This window comes from Schistosoma haematobium, chromosome 2 (genome assembly GCF_000699445.3).
Source record: "Schistosoma haematobium chromosome 2, whole genome shotgun sequence".
In the NCBI taxonomy this organism is placed as follows: domain Eukaryota; kingdom Metazoa; phylum Platyhelminthes; class Trematoda; order Strigeidida; family Schistosomatidae; genus Schistosoma; species Schistosoma haematobium.
Genome location: NC_067197.1, coordinates 6,951,368 through 6,975,000, shown reverse-complemented (window position 1 = coordinate 6,975,000; position 23,633 = coordinate 6,951,368). Strand labels below are relative to the sequence as shown.

The window sequence follows — 23,633 nt, the reverse complement described above, 5'->3', positions numbered from 1 at the left end:
ATGCACATGAACTCCAGAATCCTGAGGGACCAAAGGGTGTATGAACTAATTATTGGTCATCGGCTACCATGGGACTGGATCTCCTGACGTTGCTCCACTGTCTTGTGGATTAGACCTCTCGGTCAATGGCTCAGGGAGTGGCCTCCTAAGAAAAGCACCTGTTTAGGTTTGGGAGCTCAGGTAGTATCACAGCCCTCACACAAATCAGTGATAACTACTACTGGCCTTTATTGTTATTTTGTGGCACATATGCATTTGGTGCCCCTCGTATCATAGTTGATGAAAGTTGGCAAAAGTTCAACAAATTCTGCTCTATCTTTGTCAATATTTTGTTAGCCACTAATTCATCAGTGTTATTCAGGTATATATTGTAATATTACTACTTTGAGAATTGAATTATACTGATCTTTAAAATTATAGGCTTCAGAGACCAAGTATTTTCATTATATTCTTAGAAAATTCAGATTTGACTTACGTTTCTTTTCGTCATGTGTTATTCAGGGCATGGATTCCAAACAGATACATGATGCTATTCAATTATTTGATAGAAATAGTTTTCTACAAATGCACTCAACTATTGCCTGTCAGATTATTGGTCTGAAACCCGGTGAACGAGCTGTTGTTGTGAATGGTAAAGTAAGTTTTAAAGTACCATTTAATACATTTTCATAAATTTTAAGCTCAGTATATTATTTTTAATTAAATATTCAATTACCAAGTATGGGTTCATATATAGACTCAACTTTACGTCCTAATCTTCAAGTGTGGGCTAGTGATACTATTTTTGCGGCCCAATATCTTACTCCAGTTGGATCATACGAATAATGATTTTTATGGAAATATACATCCCGGCTGTTCTCGTATATAATTGTCGACTTAAGCTGCGTTAGTGAATAACAGAAATAAATAAGTCAAATACGAGAATGGATTTTTGAATTGAATATATATACTTCATATAATCGTTGGTCGAAACAGAAATTCAGGGAAGCGAAGCGAAACTAAATGACACGCGGTTGAGAAGGCGTATGAACCAACTCCATTTAACTAAGCGTGATTCAATATTTATGGTCAGATAAAAATAATTTACAGACATAATGAATAGGGTAAGTGACTAACACACATACACTCAAACAAAAACATTCAGGATTAATAAGCGAATAAGTGACGAGGTAAGAATGTGACTTGAAAAGAATGAATAGACTGGTCTGTTCAGAGGCTAGAATAACCTATGTGGGCTTGACATAGCACCACCCCCTACTCTATTATTATTATTATTATTTAGTTGCCCGAATTGATCTATATGAAGCAAGATTTAAATTGGCAACTCCAGTATTTAAAAGCCAAACTTATTACAACTTCAGATCCACCATTGAAAGCGTTTTCAATGCTATCTGTCGATGATTGTTTACAATCACCAGACAAAAAATATCGGTTTCAATAAATACTTATATCATTAGTCTTTTCCTTTGCTATCGAATTTACGAATTTTCGAGTTGATATTAGAAGATTAACGCAATTTGCATCTACTTTATACTCTGAGCATTTGAACTCGGTGACCTGCTCAAACTTCTGGGTCATCTATATATTTTCCAACTTACGTGTATTGTTATTCAGTTTTTCTGTTTTGCATTTTGTCTTACCTAAGTAAATCGCGTATATATTAACTTCCTAATGTGCGTAACAGAATTCTAAGAATCTAACTAGTTTTATCCCATTAAATTCTTCATTTGCCCACTCCTTAGATTAAATGGATATTATTTAAAAATGATATTTGTCAACAATGACGTATAGTAGCATTTAAAATAATACAATAGCGTACGTAAGCAGTGTCGATCACAGCAAGTGCACATCCAAAATATATCTGAACAATACTTTCTTCAATAATTAGTCACTAATTATTACAACACCTTGTATGATCTAACTGTAGGAAATTGAGGGCTTAAATTTTTAAGATTAGGAACTGATTACATGTCATCTAGGAAAATCTGTTCCCACTGTTTATCTATCTGAACACATAAACATTAGTACAAAGGGGCACTGAATACATATGCGCCACAAAAATCACTTGGTTTGTGTAGGCTGTGATACTACCTGGGCGCCCGAACCGAAGCAAGTGGTTTTCTTAGGAGGCCACTCCCTGAGCCATTGACCGAGAGGTCTAATCCACAAGACAGTGGAGCAACGTCAGGAGATCCAGTCCCATGGTAGCCGATGACCAATAATTAGTTCATACACCCTTTGGTCCCTCAGGATTCTGGAGTTCATGTGCATCATTGGTTTGGAATAAGGGCTTTCCAACTCCCCCAAGTGGATACTCCGTGTACACCAACCCAGTTTAAGTGTCAGACATTCTCTTGTCTTCCTCTCAGTTTCATAAACAACACTCGCGCCGCGAGAAGGTAGTGAGTATAATTTCGCTGGCAGTGTCTGTATACACGTAGCCATGTGAGAGCATTTCGAGAGGGAGAGAAGACTCTCCTCACCCTCGGCTGTACCAGGGCATTTGGGGCTATGCTTTCACTGGGCGAGAAATGTTCTGTTCGAGAAAAAGAGCAAGTCAATTTACTCCAAAGATAATGGTCATTCAAACAATTAGATAATAAATACTATTTGAAACTATACTACTAATTATCAACTGTTAGTAATAATAAACGTCTCTAACAAACTGAGAACTGATTTCCATTCCAGTGATATGGAACAAGATCAATCAATCCACGCAACAACAATCAAACCATAGTGATCTAATATAGCAGTAGCTAAAAAAGAATGTTAATATAGAACATGAGTAAACACAATTAGTGAAATCTCCAACGAGTTGATTGAAGATCAAAATCTGTAGACAATAAAATAATAATAACTGCAAACAAAGCCAAAAATAAACATGATACAGATAGCTAGAAAAGTAGTATTAAATGTAAAGGGTAACAAAGTAATGCTGTCACTTGTAATTTTTGCATGCGAAGGGGTTTCACATGCACACAAACACATACGTAGAAGATCTTACACTTAATACACTTGAGACTTCTTATAACAAGCTTAAAACCTATCAAGACGGTAATTACTACTAAACTCAGATGAAGCACCTTAAGAGTTGATGTGTTTTTCTCCTCATACATTCCCTGAAAAAACGAGGTATTGAATCAAGCGATTAAAATGATAATGATTATTATCACACTACGTTTTCACTATTTAATTTCAGATAGTCGGTCCATTCGAACCGTTTGAAGAGTTTCTGTCTGATGATTTTCGTCTAGCAGAACGTTTAGCATTAGACAATGGGGCTAAGGAGCTTGGTGATAAACTGGAAAAAATTTTAGGCACAGCAGCTGGAGTTCCTGATGTTATTTCTGAACTCACTTGGCAATTATCTTCAGTGCTTCAATCAGGTATTGAAGCTACTAGTTCAGTCATATCTGAGACGGTTAGTTTTTTCTTCTCATTGAAATTATTCAATCTAATTTCTAGTTAATTTGACACATTGTGTAATAAAACATATGATGATTAACAAAGTGATCGAATAGTTCCGTACACCACACAATTACGTAATTGTTTGACGAGCATTGAAAATTGGCTAGGGAAAAGTAGTAGATTGATTACAGATGAGAAGTCTAATGGATAAATCTTGATTACCTGGAAAAGTATAAAGAAATGTTAAGGACAAAACGAATAGATGTAGTATTTAGAATTCACAAAATAAGATAAGTGAAGTAAGCACAGTGATGACATGAAAGGTTGTATAGGTAATCCGAGTAACCGATTATTCATATCCTCTGCACAATGGTTTGTTTTACTACAAATCTATTAACTCGTTAAACTGTGATGTAATATTTTCACTGTCGCTATTCTTCTAGTCTTCCGTAGATGGGATTTCGGACAAAGGTCAAAATGGGCATAGAATACTTCTTGATGGTGTATCATACAATCATTCAGGTTTCATTATTCACGGAAATAAAGATGAACCAAATTTTGAATTAGTTGCTATCATAGATCCGGCTTCTCGTGATGCTCAACGTCTATCTCATATACTGATTGTACTACAGCACTCTTTGCCATGTACTGTAAAAGTTTTATTCAATCCATCGCCTTCGTTATCTGAACTACCAGTGAAAAGGTATGTAGACAGTATTTTTTTATTATGACAGAGAGATGTTCTAATGTGAAATTAATAGAATTGTAAAGATACACCTTGTTTATAATGATTTGAAGCACTAACTGATCTTAGCTGGATCACCATTACAAACCAGAAAGGACTGAAAAGCTGTTTCATCATATTATGGAACTTCGCAGCTTGAAGTTAGACATGTACACCATTGAATGCCGGCTCACTACTCCAAAGGTTAAGCAGTTGCATATGCGACAGATCTTTGGTTGAATTACTTGATGTGAGGTCGTGATCGGGCACCTCTGAGGAGTTCCGAACTGGAATGAGACAGTAGTCTAGTGCTCCCTGATTTTCGATGGTCGTCTAGCTAAGAGCAGTTCATAATTTACACAATGAAAACTCTACAATCTCCACAAATCCCCTCATACTAATTAAAATGATTTTTATTTGTCACTTTACTTCAACGCGCAAACCTGTCCACAGTTAGGTATACTACTATGAAGCACGACAATAAGCGATTACAAAGCACTCGTGTAATACATTATACATAACCTTCAATCGTTCATCTGCATCTTTCGGTGTGTTCTGCAATCTGAATTGTATCCTCGCTTGGTCTCCAAGTGTTCTGCTAACTCTGCGCTTTCAATGCATTAAGACTCTTCACTCTGTCTGAAGATTGTAGCAACTTTGATGTCACGTTCCACTACTGTTGGGGACGTTAGATCCCCAGAACTCATTTGAGAAAGGACCTAATTTTGTAATTTTATTTAGAAAATTTAAATTTCTTTCTTTTCGCCTTTATATTGTATTTCGCACTTGGGAGAATCTTAAATGCTATTAGTCCGTTGTGTTATTTAGTATGCTATTTTGTAACTCTCTCCAACGGCGGTTTTGTGCTGTATATATACGTTTTGATTTGTGCTTGTTGTTATCGCTCGTTTCTGGCTGTTTGTGGAATAGACTTTCCCATTCCAAGCTTGGACTTCTTCCTCTAGTTAGCAGGGCTGGGTCGCATCGAATAGCTAGCTTGTTGGTCTTTGGTCACCGAGTCTTTGTTTCCGTTTGCAGTCTGAGTGAGCTCGTAACTGCTTCAAACTTAGCAACTACACACTACCCAAAAATCATCCTGTGATTAGCGTCCACTACACTGCATCGGATGCATTAACATTTTTGTTTATATAACACAAAAATATCTGAAGTGTATATCTTCAAGATATTAGAACTTTCAGATGTCAATAAATTTTGGACGTTAACCTTTGTTTAGGACGTTATAATGTATATTCACTATTGACAAGAATATTGGTTTTTCTTTATAGAATAGCGCTATCCCTTATTTTTACCATCTTTATAACAATTTGCCGAATCTTTTGAAGCGAAATACAAAATACCTGATAAAGTTATAAATACTATTTTAATAGATGGTTTCACCTATCCAATTAAGGTTTTTCTCTTTAATTTCAAATAATTGTGTCTTGACTTTATTTTACCATTAACTCGGTCATGGCTCTCATCAAAAGTTAGATATTTTAGATATCATAAGCACACTTCAAAAGGTATAAATGTCAAGTGTGTTTATCTATACAAATTTTGTTGAAGTGCAGATTGTATTCTTATCTTGATCAAGTTATCATGATCAGTAGAATTTGTATGGTTTTGATGAAACCTCTACTGACTAAAGTTGGACGCTGGGGTTGAAAAGATGGTTTATCTATTGGAATGTTAATTAACAGATAAATGAACACTAGTAATCTTTTAAAAATGTAACAATTTCTAATTGTTATTTCAGTTTTTATCGTTTCGTATGGGAACCATCATTGTTTCCAGAAAATGAATCTATACTCAATCCATCTATTATTGTACCTCGTGCTTATTTTACTCACTTACCTGGTCAATCTTTGCTTACATTGGGTATGGATGAACCACATGGTTGGATGGTTGCTGCTATTAAGGCTGTACAAGATTTAGATAATTTACGCCTAGTTGATTATCGTTCTACAAAACATTTAGTGGAAGCTGTTTTCGAATTAGAATATCTTCTACTTGAAGGTCATTGTGTGGAAGAGGGGAGTATGAAACCGCCACGTGGACTACAATTTACGCTTGGTCCTACACCAACTACTATTGAATATGATACAATTGTTATGGCTAACTTGGTAAGTCAGGTTTTGATGAATTGTTAGAGTTCGTTATTGACTGACTGTTGTGATTTTATTGTGTGAGATGTATTCTGATATGATTTGTAGTACATAAAATGAAAGGTGTGGTAAAAGCGTAACCTGCGACCGAAATACGATAATTACTAGGCAATTGCTTACATCATTTTGCTATTTTTACTAGCGTTTGTCTGTTGATTAACCACTTAACCGATAATGTTTAATGCTTTAATTTTATTCGTATATTATATAATAATAATGATAATAAAGGGCTTTGATTGGAACACAATATCGACTGTTTTGATGGCTCAGTCAATTCGTTAAGATACTAAAGTCACTAAGACGACCGTAGATTTATAGCTTGCTCAATAGAATCGGACTTGGAGTTTCATTTGAAGAAACAGGACCATTAGGTAGCTGATTATATAAATAAATATGAAACAATGTTGCTATCGTTTATTTGTAAAATGTTCAACTGAAGTAGAATAGATGGGTCGTGGTTAGCTGTAAAATCCAGGATACGCGTTTCATCCTATTCTTGACTTGTCAAATGCATTCGCCCTACATTCAAGTGTTAATGTTAACACTGAGATTTAATGATGGACATATGTCAACTGAAACTAATCGAAAATTCAGTCCTGAATACCAACAACAGGATAATTCAAACCCTTGTAGTGTCTAGCACTATGTCGTACTGTTCTGTTATTCTCTAACGCAAATTAAGTCGATAATTATGTATAACGGTTGGCGGCACGTATATTTCGTTAACCTCATCATTCGATCAAGTCAGAGTCAGACCAACGGGCCACTAAACTCTTTTTAATGATATAATGTTAATCAAAATAATTTGATTGTCAGCTAAGTGAATAATCAAGTACAAAAATGAAGGTTACAAGATAACCACATAACTTCTCGCTGTCCTAAAACCGATGAACCTTAGTATTCAAAACAACTAGTGCTAAATTAGGTTTATAATTAGCAGAATCTATGTTTCTTTTATTTTTTAACATCTAATTTATTTATTTATCAGGGTTACTTTCAACTTAAAGCCAATCCTGGCGCTTGGCATTTGAATATTCGTGCAGGGAAATCACAAAAACTTTATGAAATATCCGGGTATGTATTTTGCTTTTTTGCACATCGCATTTTATAGATTTAATATTGAATTGTTCAAATTATTATTTATCATTTCAAGTTATTCACTCGAGATTTGAGTACCGTGGTTTAGGTCCTGTGTCGAGTTGTAGGTGCACACTTCTGCGGAATTCTATAAAGAAGCACTTATTGCCTAATACTCTTTGTTTTTAATAGTTCTCCAATAGATGTCAATCAGTCACAGGAAAAGCTATCTTCATAATGAGTAATCACCGAAATATATTTAACTATTATTTATAATTCAGTACATCAAGTATCAAAATATCTAATGACCTTCGATTTATCCGGTAAATGTATGATATACCAATAACCTGTCAGCTAATCAGGAAACGCTGCCTAGTAGTAGCAAACAGTATTATCATGACAGTGGAACACTAGTTTGGATCTTAGTGATCAACCTTCTCATGTCGGTTTATTCTTTGCAGTTTCGGATATTAGGAGTCGGGCTAGTGTTATCACCACATCGAGTTTCTGTCATCAACTAATATCAGCGATAATCCAAAATGGTTAGGGTTAGGCATCAAAAATTAAGCTGAAGTCCTAAGATTAATCTAAAAATTAGGGTTACGGTTTTTATCATAAACTGATATCAGGTATGGTCCATTGCTTTGTCACCCTTCCGTTTACAAACTTAAGAAACTTGTGTTTGAAATTTAGAGTAAGGATTAGAGTGGAAGAATACTATCTAGCTTCACGGAACACTCTTGACTACTAATTGAGTCGTATCGACTACTTTATTTTTAAATTTCGCGCAAAATGAGTGAGGTGTCATCGTAATTCTGACTTGCTAACTCATACCCGGCAGTATGCCATAATTTTACCATTTATCTTATTCAGTATGACATACTTCTTCACCTGGGTTGAATAATTTGATATTTGATTATATCAATTCACTCTTTAAGTTTAACTAAAACTAGACAGTTTATGTAAGTAACTGTAAGATATGATAAAGCGCGGGTTCATGGCATGTTAGATACAAGTTAGTGGTGAATTATTAAATTAAAATTTATTCCCTTTCTCAGTCTCTAATTACATTACAGAAAAGCATTGAAATCTCAATGCACAAGACAGTTGTTTCATCCCTCCATTAATTGTTACGATTACTGATAACAAGTAACTAACAAGCAAGTTTATTGGATACAGATTCATTTGATCACTGGGGATTTGTTTAAGTTTAAATTGATTCTTTGAAGTAAATGAACTAGTTTGGTCAATAAAAAAATATTTAATGATAATCTACTTCCTGTCATCTCTTTTATTATAATTACATGTAGCCAAGAACATACTGATACATCTGTTAATTCCAAAGAAATTATCACATTGATTAGTAATTTCCGTTCTAAAATCATTGAAGTCTCTGTTAATAAACGTGCAGAATTTGCCAGTGAAAGTATGTTAGATGATAGTTCTGAAGAATCAAATAATTGGTTAAATAAACATTCAGAAGTTTGGTCTACATTATCGAATTATGCTGACGAATATTGTCCTTCTTGGCTAAGTGGGTAAGTAAATATTATGTTTGTTTTAATTATCTCTTTACTCAGAAGAAAAATCTGTATAAATAGATAAGTTTATGATTGGTTTAATAAATGTTAATTAAAGGAAAAAAAAACATGGCAATTGAATTTAGTGATTTATGAAAAAAATCGAATTCCGACTCTAAGACTAAACCATATCTACTTTCTGGCCTCTATCTCTCATAATGTCATTAATATGGAGCGCTAAGGATTTATGAACTGTGAAAAAACAATTGGTTATTCCTCTCTGATATTCACCTATTTTTCTAGTTGTTTATTTGTAACAACAATAAATCAAAGAATTCTAAAACAGTCTATTAATTTTCTTTGATTGCTCAACTTCTAGTGACACATTTCCGTTGCGAAATTGGTCAGGTAGTCATGTATATTATGATAGTGAAAGAAATCCAAAAGATATAATCGGTTGTGGTTATTTGCGATTTATTTATTTAGACATATAAACGTTGGTACAAGGAGACGTCTAATTTATATATGCCACACTTCGCCATCCGATTTGCGTGAGGGCTGGGATACTGACTGGGTGCCCAAACCTAAACAGGTGCTTTTCTTAGGAGGCCACTCCCCGAGCCATTGACCGAGAGGTCTAATCCACAAGACAGTGGAGCAACGTCAGGAGATCCAGTCCCATAGTAGCCGATGTCCAACGATTGATTCATACGCCCTTTGGTCCCTCAGGATTCTGGAGTTCATGTGCATCATTGGTTTGGAATAAGGGCTTTCCAACCCCCTTAAGTGGATACTCCATGTGCACCAACCTGGTTAAAGTGTTAGACATTCGCTTATCTTCCTCTCAGTTTCATAAACAACACTCGCGCCGCGAGAAGGTAGTGAGTATGATTTCGCTGGCAGTGTCTGTATATACGTGGCTATATGAGGACATTTCAAGAGGTAGGGAAGACTCTCCCCACCCCCGAATGTACCAGAGCATTTGGATTAATAGAGAACTTACTTCCTCAGTGTTATTCTCCGAATATGTGCATGAACGGTATTATGCAGTTACTGTAGTTGATTCGATTACCTTTCCATTTTAATGTTCTAGTTTCAGTCAATAATAAATAGAATTTGTTCGGTAAAGAATCCAGCGTAAGAGAGCATCGTTGAGTACACGTATGTTTGTGTGTAGATAAGTTTACTTACATTTAACACTGATGGCCCCGGTTTGATTATGTTAGAAAATAATGGAAAATTATGACTGATAAAATGTTGATATCTTTTATTTAAATATTCCGAACGTAGGTAGTTAGTCATAATCTAGAACCTCAAAAATTTTTTTCATCGCTCCAACTTGCCACACGGTATCAGACCAAAGAGGTGAAATTGTTAAGATCACCATTAATAGTAAAGACTAAGTGATTGGTCAGCATAGGCATGTAAGTTCACGTTTCTTTTAACTCAGTGTAACTTCTCATGACATCAGTTCCTATTCCCAGTGTGGCATTTTAATAGCATTGACTACGTTGATGGGCGATGATGTCTGGTTTAACATTTTTATTGTTAACTTGTCGACTATATACTGTTTTTACTGAAGGTAGTAACATAGTGATTCTTCATCAGCTGAGGTGGTTCGGACATGTGTTACATATGTCCAACTACCGCCTTCCTCGACGGCAATGTTTTGTGATACAGGAGTAGGTTAGAAGAAAACTACGGACGATCAAACCAAAACGTTCCACCTGTCCATGAAATCATTAACAAGTGGACTGAGCCATGTTAGTAGGTGTAAACTACCTGAGTGGGGTTTACATGATTTTTGTAAACAAGTATTATCCCAATTTTTTAAAAGGGATTAACTGTTTAAAATATATCAATCAATCATTAAGTGTGTATAAAATCAGTACATATATCAATATGTTTGGTCTTACAACATCGTGTTTTAGGGAGTCGATACACCTTTATTGTACCAATCTTTGTGTTCTTACTTTGTGTCGTGGGAATTACAGTGGTTTGTATTTCTAGTTGTAAGCGGTAGAACAATTGGTATTACATTAGGAATAGGCGATATGACTCGGGAATAAACAATAGATTTTTAAAATAAAGAAAATTATGAGTAATTTCAAAACTCAGGACCTAAGTTAAGACAAAGAGTGAATGCATCTGCGGTATTGTGACGATTCTGAATCATATCACCCAACTTCTCTAATCATTGATAATGATAATCGTACGCACCCCAATCAAGTAGAATAGAACGAACAGCTAAACAATTTACTTATCCTTTGATTAACAAAAAGGACATTTCCATTAACCTTAATATCATTGGCGTTCACCTTAAAAAATGTAGTAAGCTATTTAAAAGTAAGTAATTTAAATACATCTCCTGATTAACAACTATCGATGTGTTTGTTTCTTGTTACTCATATAATTTACGTATAAATAATATTCCCTTTCTCATAGTAAATTTATTTCATTATTCCAAATGATTTCAACTATGATCAGTGTAATCCCAAATTTCTTTTTTATCTCATAGTCTAAAACATTCACTTGCATCTCATTTACCTTGGCATAAATGCACTTCAAATCAAGAAACTATCAATATTTTCTCTGTTGCCTCTGGTCATTTGTATGAACGATTATTAAGGTATGTTCATTAGTTGTTTTTTTTTTTCGATAATAAGTTTTCAATCAACCATTACGTAGATAGTTAATTAATTCAATTTGAAATGAATTAGATTATACGGTTGTTGATATTTGGACTGAAATTTGATCAGTCTTGCTTGGGATATGTACATCCTGTGACTATTACCTCGATTTGCCCATTGTGACTCAAATGAGCATATAATAGATGTAATATGGCAGTGGAATATAGGACATACGTTTCTTCTTATCCGGGACTCGTCAGTTGGTCTCACCTCTATGTCTGATATGATGACTAATCTATCTATACTAATAGATAGTTAGTTACTTCATGTCATTTATTTTTACTAAATACACTGGTATATGTTCTTTCTAGACAGAATAAATAGAACATTTTGATTCTCCTCTAATATTTTTGTTATTAGCGGTAGAATATTTAAGCGATGTGAATGTCTTTATTTCATGTAAGATATCTTTCAAATATCACTATGAGCTATCTTTAAGATGTACTCATTTGGTTCCAATCTTTTGAAAACACGTCTAAGGGCTTTAATTGGTTTTTGTATTGGTTGTTTGAATCTATCCATTTAAGTTTAGGACTGCAATTTATCAGCCTCTTATTAGCATGTGTACATCCTGTGTGGATTGCATCGATATTGCTTTAATTCATAAGCATTATAAGCAGAAATATATAGTAGCTAGCTGTAGAATCTAAGAAGTGCATTTCGTCCTACTTGGGACTTGTCATCTAGATGTACCTTCATTCCATTGGTAAATTCTAACATCCATTACAAAAATAAATTAAACTTCACTTCATTGCACGAGCTAGTGGCTATCTGGACTCAACAGCTAAGTGGATAACGTTTCAAGCGAATGTTACTGGGAGCGAGTCATGGAGTGATCATCAACTGTTGGATGCAGGTACGTCCAGCTGACGAGTTCAAGGTAGGACGAAACGCGCGTCCTGAACTCCACTGCCAGCCACTATCGATCTCTACCTACAATACTTTAATAATTGCTTTTTTGGGGTGAAGTTAACGAAGCATATGTTGTATGTGTCAATACGAATGTTCACAAACCAACAAATTCTGCGGTGAATCTTAACTGTGGCTTCCGGCAGTAAGATAAAATTAATTAAATAAATATCTTAGATTTTCATGGTAGCCTTATTCATATTTATCTTGACTACTGATTGTCTAAAGTCTCAAAATTCGTACACAACAATCTAATATTTCTCTGTAAAATGTACTACATTTTTTCTTAACAACAGTACTACAATTATACTGTAGTAGAACTACAAACTAAAGAATACTCTACTCAGACATAACCGTAAGTCAGGAAAGTTCAACAAAACCAAATCTCTTTTCTCAGCGACTTTGTTTTTGGAGTGTATATATGTCTTAACACACCCTTAATTCTTTACATTAACGTATATATTTGTATATTTTGTGTTATTTCTTTTCTCAAAATAAAAGAATTATGATGTTAACTGTAATACGACATACAAATTCTCCTGTGAAATTTTGGTTTCTCAAGAACTATCTTTCACCAACATTTAAAGATTTTATACCATATATGGCAGCAGAATATGGTTTTGAATATGAATTTGTTCAATATAAATGGCCACGTTGGTTACATGCTCAAACTGAAAAACAACGTATTATATGGGGTTATAAAATTCTATTCCTTGATGTTCTATTCCCATTGAATGTGACCAAAATTATATTTGTTGATGCTGATCAAGTAATATTTCCTTATTTGTTTTTTTCTTATTACTGTCCCGTTTTGGTTGAATGATTCAAATGTATAGTTTTCAGTTAACGAAACACAACGTAGAACCTGATAAATGTGCACATCGGTTCAAGTTACCATACCTTATTAGCACAGCGAAATGGAATTGTTAGGGCAAATCTTAGAGTAATAGAATTAGTAACAGTATAAGTGATATTAGGGGTGGTCGATCATTCAAGCTATAATTCCAGAAAACATAAATTTAGCGAGATAAAATATTTATGAGTTTAGGAAAAAGCTATTTATTATGTTGCAACATTTCACAGGCACAAACCTTATGCAATGTAAAGTAAATTAATGATCAAGATTAACAAGCCTCTGTACTTATTTATTAAATCAATAATATGAATTGAGTATATTCTTTCTTGATTCGATTTATCAATATATTAGATTGTTCGAGCGGATCTAAAAGAATTAGCCGATCTGGATTTAGATGGTGCTCCGTACGGTTACACACCATTTTGTGATTCTCGTAAAGAAATGGATGGTTTCCGATTTTGGAAACAAGGCTATTGGGCTAATCATTTAGCTGGTCGACCATATCATATTTCAGCGTTATATGTTGTCGATTTGACAAGATTTCGTCGGTTAGCTGCTGGAGATCGACTTCGTGGTCAGTATCATGGTTTAAGTCAGGATCCAAATAGTTTGTCTAATCTAGATCAAGATTTACCTAATAATATGATTCATCAGGTCAGTTTATTTGCAGTGACTTAGTAGCAGCTTTAATTTAGTTGTTTGCTCATTGTTTTGCTTCTTTAAACTCTTAGTTATTCCATCGAATCGCTCAATTTTCAGCATCATATTCGTAAAGCATTTTGTGCTCCAGCTCTAAAGAGGTGAAACATGAATGAATTTTCCAACATTCATTTCCATATTCTTTATAACCGTATCTTCTAACCAATAGTCGTGTTTTGATCTAAAAGCAGTCTGTAGGCTTGCATCAATTGTACGGTCTCGTGAGCAGTCGTCACTCGGTCACATTTAATATCATTACTTACTAACATCGTTCGCAGTTCATCTTAAAAATTGGAAACTTGAACCGAAATTTATCAGTCTCGTTTAATACATGCGGATCCTGTTCAGATTACCTCAAGATTTCCATCAAATCATAATATTGCGGCAATATGCACAGAATATCTATGTGCCTAAAAAAATGAATCGATTGTTATCCACAATATTAACAGGAAAATTCAACCAACACAAATAAATTAAAATTCACCTCGTTGCATATACCGGTAGTCACTTGGACTCAGTATCTAAGTGCATAATGCGTCGGGTGTTTGAAACGAAGGGTACTGGTACTGGGCTTAGGTCCCGGTATAAACATTCATACTGGGATGTAAGCACATCAATCTGGCGAGTTGCAAGTAGGACAAATTGTACTTTCTAGTTTCCACTGCTAGCCACTATTCAACTCCACTTGAAATCGAAAATTTCTTTCAAAAAATAATAAAATCTTTCTCTGTAACACAAAATAAAAAATATATATATGAATATAATTTACAACATTCTTTGATTAAACAGTCCACTATACTAACCGTTTACATTATGAAATGATGAAAAATATTTATTTATTTTGACTGGTACCAAATTTTTCGTACTTTCTTAATATTTATTTGGGATTCAATTAGTTTATTTGACTTACTTTGTTAAGGTTCCAATTAAATCATTACCTCAAGAATGGTTATGGTGTGAAACATGGTGTTCTGATGAAAGTTTAGCTAAGGCGAAAACTATCGATCTGTGTAATAATCCACGTACAAAAGAACCGAAATTGACAGCAGCAATGCGTATCGCTCCGGAATGGGTTGATTATGATCGTGAAATTAAAAAATTATGGAAACGTGTCTATCTCTCTACTGAAAGCAGCAGCAGTAGTACTGGTAAAACTTCTGCTACTGAATTTTCCACAGTTCCAACCACTTCTGAACTTCCATATTTTAAAGAAAGTCCAGTAGAAGACTCGAAAATTGGTATGTATACTGCTTTAGCAATAAGTCAATTCATGTTTGTCATTATTGATTTAAATAGAATACGATTATACTGTACATATACATGGTGATATGTTAAGAGAGTTCCTCAGTACTAGATTTTCGAAATAAGTAGTTCAATGTGACTAGATAGCAACAGTTATTTTCCAAGCACTTGTTGATGAATAATGTCACTTCAACAGAAGTCATACCAAATTTAGTTTATAAAAATCGTCTTTCAAATTATGGTGTAATCTTTATAGAACGATGAGAACACATGATTGATGTATTTGTGCTAAATATTTCTAACAATTTGGTCACATGTATGTAAATATATGTGTGTGAGTGTGTGATGGTGATTCACAGTTTGTAAAAGTCCAGTATTACCTTTTTCCAGATCCAATTTTACGCACTTGAAGTTAACCAGTTCAACTAATCATCTAAATTCCAAGACGTATAGGGTGCATTATAGAAGTGCAAAACTGTATGTGTAAAAGTAAAACCGGACTTCTATGTATCCTACATCACCACAGACATATTCATATATGGGATTAGATTGCTCGAAAGTAACAGTGCAAATGAATTATAGTCCTTAGATCCACTCCATCTTCTCATTACTGTATTATGAAATCACTTTGAATTTAGTAATTATGTAAATCGTTCAATAGAATAGTTAACAATATTCTAGGAAATTTCCGCTTAACTGTGAACTCCATTTTTCCTTCGAAAGTAAACATGCTACTTTTAGTTTTATGAGTAGTTAAGTGTAATATTCTTAAACGGTTGATGTCTATGATAGCGGGCGAACTTAAACAATGTTTAACACATGTTCCCATGTGATCGGAATACCTAAAAAAACCTGATGATATGCACATAAAATAAATTTATTATGCGATATGTAACAATATGGTTTAAAATGAAACATATTCCTTCTTTTTTTCAATTACTATTTTATTTCCAGATGATAATACAGTGAAAACGGAATTGTAGGCATTTGTTCTTATTACCAGATGTTTTTTACTTCTGATGACAGTCGTCCAATTATATTTCACCAACTAACCATATGTAAATTAAACCATGTTTTTTCTTTGGCTGTGTGTATGTCACTTTTCTTGAGTACTATTGATGCTAAGTTTTTTTTTCCAACTATTTAGTTCGTTTTTATACCAATTCATTAATCATCTATTTGAAGAGAATCTTCTTCTTTCTCTTCTTCGATTATTGGTGATTCTTGATTCATATTCTCCTGTCGTTTGTCACTTACCGCTTACAATATTCTACGTAGTCTTTGTATTCACATGAACTGTTGTGTTGCATTCCTTTCTTCCTTCAATACAACAAAAGAAAACAAGTTTCCGATCAACAAAATGCCCATTTTTATTGTACTATGTACAGTCTGTAATAAGCTCATTGATATGCATATATAGTATTTTTATTGTTTTTATTGTATCAGTGTACTTTTTTGAAGTACTAGTTGAACATTGTAAACAAATTTCTAGTTTTATTAATTTGTTACGAAAGATATAATTTACATTCGTTTATTTATTTATTTAAACACATAAATATTTGTACATAGTGGCACCAAAATATACATGCAACACACAAACAATTGAATTTCTATGTGGTCTGGAATATTGCTCGTCTGCTTAAACAGAAGTAGGTGGCTTTATTAGAGAGTCAATCCCCGTGCCTTTTACTTGGAGCTCTAATGCCCAAGACAGCGGGGCAAATTTAGGAGATGCGATTTTGTGGTAGCCGACAACCAAGAATAAGTTCATACGCTATTTGTTTCCTTTGGGTCCTGAAACCCTCCTGCACCATTAGTTTGGAATCGTGGTTTTCCAATTGCCTTCGTACTTACCAACCTGATTTATATATACATAATATCAGTACCATTTTTCGTGTTTAATGCCGGTTTCATGATTTTCTACTGACTTCAGTGATAATGGTATCATTAACGCAGCTATTGTATAAACTGACGCTCAATTTAGGTTAGCATACGTAACCATGAAATCGCAGCGTATCTGCTTCTCTATGTTTTTGTACAATATTTAGAATTTTCCATCCATTTAGTGAATGAATGCTACATACAAGAGAATAATTTTCACTGAGGATTTCAATTCAAGCTCTAACTCTCAGTTCGTTTATCGATTGGTTTTCATCCAGCAAGTCGGGATATGCCACATTGTCGTGATCATAGAGGATATATGTAGGTAGCTCTAAATGATTAAAATGAAGTCTCTATTGAAAACAAATCAGGTACACAGCACCCAGTAGCTGAACAAAAATGTTAGAAATTGCACGTTTAATGAATATTGAAATTAAGATAGTTGTCCTCATATCTCGATTGTCCATTCAAAATTCATCTTGTCACAACCAACCAACACTACAAAAGCGAATCAAATATATTTTATTGTTCACATTCAAAGAGTCATGTATTATTATCAATATAAAATGTAAAACAACACTGTATAAATAAGTCTAAACAGGTATAGAATTAAAACATTTGTGTACAAAGCATTTTTATAGTTAATCAAGTGTCATTTATAAATGTCGGAAGATATCTCAACGGTTTACCAATCAAATGAAAGCTTACAGTTAGGATAAAAATATAAATACCAATGGTTTATTGTGCTTTTTATATAACTAACAGGACGCACGTTTCGTCCTATTTCAAACTCATCACCTGGGTGAACCTGCACTCCAGCGTTGATATCCAGACTGAAACTCGAGTCCACTGCCAATCGTTTCAGAAACCCAAAGCGTTATCTGCTAAGCTACTATTGTAGTGAACAAAAACTTAGTGAGGTTAATCAATTCATTATTAAATGCAAAATTAGAGTGCTTTCGTAAAATATGGAAACCACACATTAAATAGATTGTCTGTACATCTTACTTCAATTATCTTTTACATGCTTCATGATCCTTTCAATTATGTATCTATTACAATTGCTCTCTGCTTCCATTCCTCTTCTCTTCAATACAATCCTCTGCTGATAGTCATTCCACTTCTAGTTGGCGTAACATACTACTAATATCTGTCAATATAAGTAGCATACACAACACTAAGTCCATATATTAGCTTGTTCGATGAATGTAAAGATGGTAATAATGTTTTATAATCCAATATTGTTTATATTGGGGACTACAATTAATCAGTCTTTTATTGAGAACAAGAACCGACTTAAGTTATACAGCCATTAAAAACCTAGTAGTATCAAACGTCTGTTTAGGACTCCTCTAATGAGAATTTATTCAGTACTTCTGCACAATCTCTGTTGGCGAATGTACATTTTGAACGAAATTAACATTAACAGACCTTCAATTGAATATGACAATAGATGTGCTGGAAAAACTGTCAAAATAAAATCTAAACAAATTGAAATACTATCCATTTATTTAATAAATGACTAAAAACGTACTTCTGTATTTACAAGGTCAATGTCAAAATATATAATCGTACAAAAAAATAATGTAAAAAAAAATACATTTTTAACAAGGTCATGAAAAAACATTATTGGAATTTCACTACTGATTAACAAATGGAGTAGTAGTTCAGTGGCTTTTTACTTTCAACTGTCAGATCATAATGTCGAACATCGTAATAATGATTGAGACAATCCGTTGGTATCATCATATATTTCACATGGATAATATTCTTCATTGCCAAGTATATAAAATTCGCTTGAGAAATAAGTTACATTCAAATAGTGAGACCAATGATCTTGTTACTAGTGTCGTTTGCAATTGCAATTTTGATAGATGCATTGAGTCACTGCTAAGATCAATTCATTTCTCTATTGATATTGGTCTGATTAATGATTTAGAGCAGGTATACTGAAGGGGTCAACAAATATTTATTTAAAACATTTTGTTCTGTATGGAACTAAATTAAACGTTTTTGAAATAAGTATTATGCAGACGACTTTACAGAAAATTCTGGTTTGAAGGTTTGATAGTTTTCCTGTGACAGTCATAAAATCACAAATAAGTCAGTATCCATCTCATCAAACATATTCCTTACTGCAATCGATTACGCAAATAAGTAAACTCATTTTACAGTAATTTACCTCTAACTGTTTGGTTATTTTTATTGAGTTCATGAACCGATCTAAGGTAAACTACCATTGAAACCTTGAAGCACTGGAGAGCTATTTCGTTGAAGTATGAGACTTCTCAAAAGTGCACACCCACGACCCTGCCGCTGAGAAATGAATGCAAGACCTTCGGTTTCGCGCCAAGGAGTTCCATACTTACTTACTTACTTACGCCTGTTACTCCTCGTGAAGGAGCATAGGCCGCTCACCAGCATTCTCCACCCAACCCTGTCCTGGGCAATCCTTTCTAGCTCCGTCCAGTTGTAATTCATCGTTTTCATATCTGTTTCTATTATCCGACGTAATGTGTTCTTTGGCCTTCCTCTTTTTCGCTTCCCTTCAGGATTCCAAGTTAGGGCTTGCCTCGTGATGCAGTTTGACGATTTGCGTAATGTATGTCCATAGTAGAAAGAAAAGTTTGTCCAATCCTTGCAGCTTTTCAGTGGTTGTCTGACATAGACCGGTTGGTGATCGAAGTAAAAATCAATCTGTACAACCCCCATATCGCTCAATGGTTGTTAATTACTGACTAATTTCAATTCGTCTAGTTTACAAGTGATTCAACATTCGGAAATATTATATCCAGTGTCCGGACATTCGAAATAAACCATAAGAAATTTCGGATTTTGTGATGGTTACCCTTTGGTGGGGCTTGTCTTCAACCTCTGGGGAGATCCATCCTCCTCACTCACTAGAAACTAGAACCCTTAAAATTTAACGGCATGGTTTGATGGGTTTTTTTCAATAAATATCCGTCAATCAACTTATCTCTTATGCAACAAAAACGACCAACTACCGTACATTTTGAATTATAATTAACTTTCAAGACATTAGGGTAAACCTGAATAGTTCACTAATTAGGTATTTAACAGTTGTGTATTAAGTTTATATTAATGATTAAGAATACTTGACGGTGAAAGTAGTAAGAACAGTGATTGTGCGAAAGATTAGTTACTGTTATTATTATTCTGTTGAGAATGGTGAATCTCCAGAAATCACTTGGTAAACGTCTTACTTTTGTAATTTTATTTTGGAAATTTGAATTTCTCGTCTTTGCATCAAAAGCGTCTTTTTTTCATACTATATTTCCCACTTGGAAGGACCTTAAATGTCATTGGTTCAGTACCTCTTTAAGTACGCCATTTTTTGTCGTTTGCAAAAGATCTTTTTATGCTGTATTTGAGTTGTGTGCTTGTTTCTCTCGTGCTTCTGACTACTTGTGGAATATACCTTTTACTCTGCTGAACCTGGTTTTTTCCCTCTAGCTAGCAGGGATAATGCTCAGTGGAATAGTTTAGCTTGTCTTGTCTTTGTGTTGTTGAACCGTCGTTCCGTTTCTTATTTAAGTGATCTCGTAATATTTTCAAACATAGATTTGGTAGTAAGTCATGAATTTATGGAATAAAAGATATAAGATAATTTTAAAATAAATCCAATGGAAGACAGGGTGCAAATTCATGCTCACTATTATGGTAGATTATAAACCATGTCACTAAACGGTTCCAACAACTGATTAAGATAATTGCGTGTACCCCAATCAAGTAGTGTTCATCTACTTACAAGACTCACTCCAACAGTCAATGACTTCATGGACTGATGTCATATTTAGTTTGGTCTTCCATAGCTTTCTTTCAAACTACTATATCAATAAACATTGAGTGTCAAAGTAGATGGTTGCTGGTCATATGGAATTTATGTACCAATCAGCTCCGTTGATGAATATTCAATACTTTATCAACTGATTTACAATCTTCTTCTAGTACCCTATGTTTAAATTTCACATCACTCACTTAGTCAGTCTACAACACACGGACTTTTCTCCGAAAACACTTGCGGCTAAAAATTTTTGGGTGTTCCCTTTTTCAAAAGGCTATGGTTTACACCTATAATGTAGAATAGAACAAAACACTGCACAACATATCCTATCTCACAAATATTCATATCAAAATTGGTCTATTAATGGTAAGATCATTATGTATTCATTGTTATAAATAGGTTAATTCATCTAATAATAGTGTCAAATGAATTGGTTACATTGCTTGATTATGAAAGTAAAAATTTCTATCATAAAAGACAACAATTACAATTTTAATGAATATTAGTCAGTTATAGATTTGATTATATGTTTGATATTATCCACACCATCAATATCACAAATAGTTGAAATCATGAGTCAATTGAAGCTAGACCACCATAGAATACCTGGAAGCACTGGACGGCCGTTTTATCCTAGTATGATACTCCTCAGCAGTGCGCGTCCATGATACCGCCCCCCCCCCGAGATTCGAACCAGGTCTCGCGCTCGAGCGCTTAACCATTAGACCACTGAACCGGCGTCCGATGGTGTTAACATCACAAATATCTCATTTATGAGTTCTCATCATAAACTGATATAAATTTGAAAATCAACGAAGACTATCACTATACTGGAAAGATAATTCATTACGTTCAGACTATTTGGATTCACTGACAGTGAATGAGTGGGTTTCTTATCGAGTCTTTCGACTCGATAATTAATTACTAATCTATGATCATGATGATGGCTAACAGTAGAATCCAGTACATGTGTTTCATCCTATTTGAGACTTGTCAACTGAATATACATGAATCCCTGGGTTGATATTCACTCCGTGACTCGAACCTAGTACCGTTCGCTATTGAATCCTGATAGTCCCATACTTGTGAATTGGGGTGAAGTTGAAATTCACTTGGTATTGTTTACTTGAATCTTCCCATTAATTTTTAAGACTGAAATTGATAACGCGATAGCATTTGAAGTGAATGGTACTGAGTTTTAGGCCCAGAGTGAACATCAGCTCTGCGATACAGGTACATCCAACTGACGAGTCCTCAATAAAGCCAAACACGTGTCCTAAATTCCACTGCTAACCATTATCTATCTCTTACTAGATACTCAGTTTTTAAGAAAAAATAACACTTATGTTATAGTAATTACATTTTGATAGAAAAATTTCACATCTAAAGAATGTAAACGCGAGACTGATAGGTTCTGGATTCGAATCTCGCAAGGCCGGATCACGGTTGCACACTGCCGATGAGTCCCACAATAGGACGGAACGATTATCTAATGCTTTCAGGTTTCCCATTATGGTCTAGCTTCAATTAACTCATGATCTCGATTATTAAAAGAAATTACTATAATATCCACAAAAATCCCTTCTGAATATAAATAAGATTAATCACCAATTCACCTCTTAGAAAATCTTTATCAGTTATTTCTTTTCTCTCTCTCTCTCTCTCTCTCTATATATATATATATATATATATATATATATATATATATATATATATATATATATATATATGCTATTATTACTTTTCAATCAATGAAATAGATCCTTAATTCTGATTGGTCACTTGAAAGTATTAACCTAAATTCATTTGCAGTAATAATATGGTGTGACCTTTAAACACTTCATTAATAATCAACAACATCACCAACAACGACAACAAAATGTAGTGAAAGGATATTCACATAAAACCATTCATATTTCGGAAATTACTCAATTTATCTCTTTATTATTATTATCATTATTATTATTATTATTATTATTATTATTGTAGTAATAGTAGTAAATTACCTTAACAGTAATGATCAAGAAGGATAAGCCAGAAAATTCTAATGAAAATTCATTAAATGATGATGATCAGAGGATATATAGAAATTATTCCTATAAAACTATCAATTGTCTAGTGGATCGACATCATGGATGGTATACCGGTAAGTTGTCTAGTAAAATGGATGTTTATTTGTTTTTGTTTTTTTAAAAAGAACGACTAAGTATTATTAAGTAAAAAGTTTCAATGAATTCAATTTGGTTGTCATTTCATCGTACCTATGAAAGGATCATAATCATGACCTAAAAATATAGAATGAAGCATTCACCTTGCTTTGTGCTGGAGTTTATGTACTCTGGTTTAGTGGTATTTACCATAGGCTTCAATGGTTGAATGTCATTTCATTGTAAGAATTAATGAATTGTTTGATTCTTGTATCGATTGGGTTGAATAAAATTTAATGAAATAATAGTTTAGTGATTAAAAAGTATTTAAATTCCAATTATTGATAATGAAGGTTTGAACACAAACCCATCTATTGTGGTTTATAAAACTAAGTAATGAACATTTAGCTGACATATTAACAGATGGAGTTCAGAGTTGATAATTCTATCCTTTAAATTAAGAAAAATCGTATGAGAAACTGTGACCAATGGAGCTAATCTGTGTCAGGT

General features: G+C 33.9%; 2 protein-coding genes across 3 annotated transcripts in view; both read left to right on the top strand.

Annotated features, from left to right (window-relative positions):
* UGGT2_1 (UDP-glucose:glycoprotein glucosyltransferase 2) overlaps positions 1-18,242 on the top strand; it is a 44,416-nt gene extending 26,174 nt beyond the window's left edge. Inside the window, exons 12-22 of one of the 2 annotated variants that reach the window (XM_051214211.1) lie at positions 502-636; positions 3,200-3,421; positions 3,852-4,111; positions 5,889-6,255; positions 7,286-7,371; positions 8,685-8,912; positions 11,413-11,523; positions 12,995-13,262; positions 13,701-14,003; positions 14,968-15,286; positions 16,245-18,242. In XM_051214211.1, the coding sequence (XP_051067358.1) occupies positions 502-636; positions 3,200-3,421; positions 3,852-4,111; positions 5,889-6,255; positions 7,286-7,371; positions 8,685-8,912; positions 11,413-11,523; positions 12,995-13,262; positions 13,701-14,003; positions 14,968-15,286; positions 16,245-16,273 (2,328 nt within the window). In that variant the 3' untranslated portion in view covers positions 16,274-18,242. Of the gene's footprint in view, positions 1-501; positions 637-3,199; positions 3,422-3,851; positions 4,112-4,589; positions 6,256-7,285; positions 7,372-8,684; positions 8,913-11,412; positions 11,524-12,994; positions 13,632-13,700; positions 14,004-14,967; positions 15,287-16,244 lie in introns of those variants that run through there. The other variant, XM_051214212.1, reaches the window with a different exon arrangement.
* Positions 18,243-22,818: 4,576 nt separating this feature from the next.
* Positions 22,819-23,633, top strand: part of MS3_00006102 (uncharacterized protein) — a 40,700-nt gene continuing 39,885 nt past the window's right edge. The window contains exon 1 of the mRNA XM_051214210.1: positions 22,819-23,122. Coding sequence (XP_051067357.1) covers positions 22,993-23,122 — 130 coding nt within the window. The 5' untranslated portion in view covers positions 22,819-22,992. The remainder of the gene's footprint in view (positions 23,123-23,633) is intronic.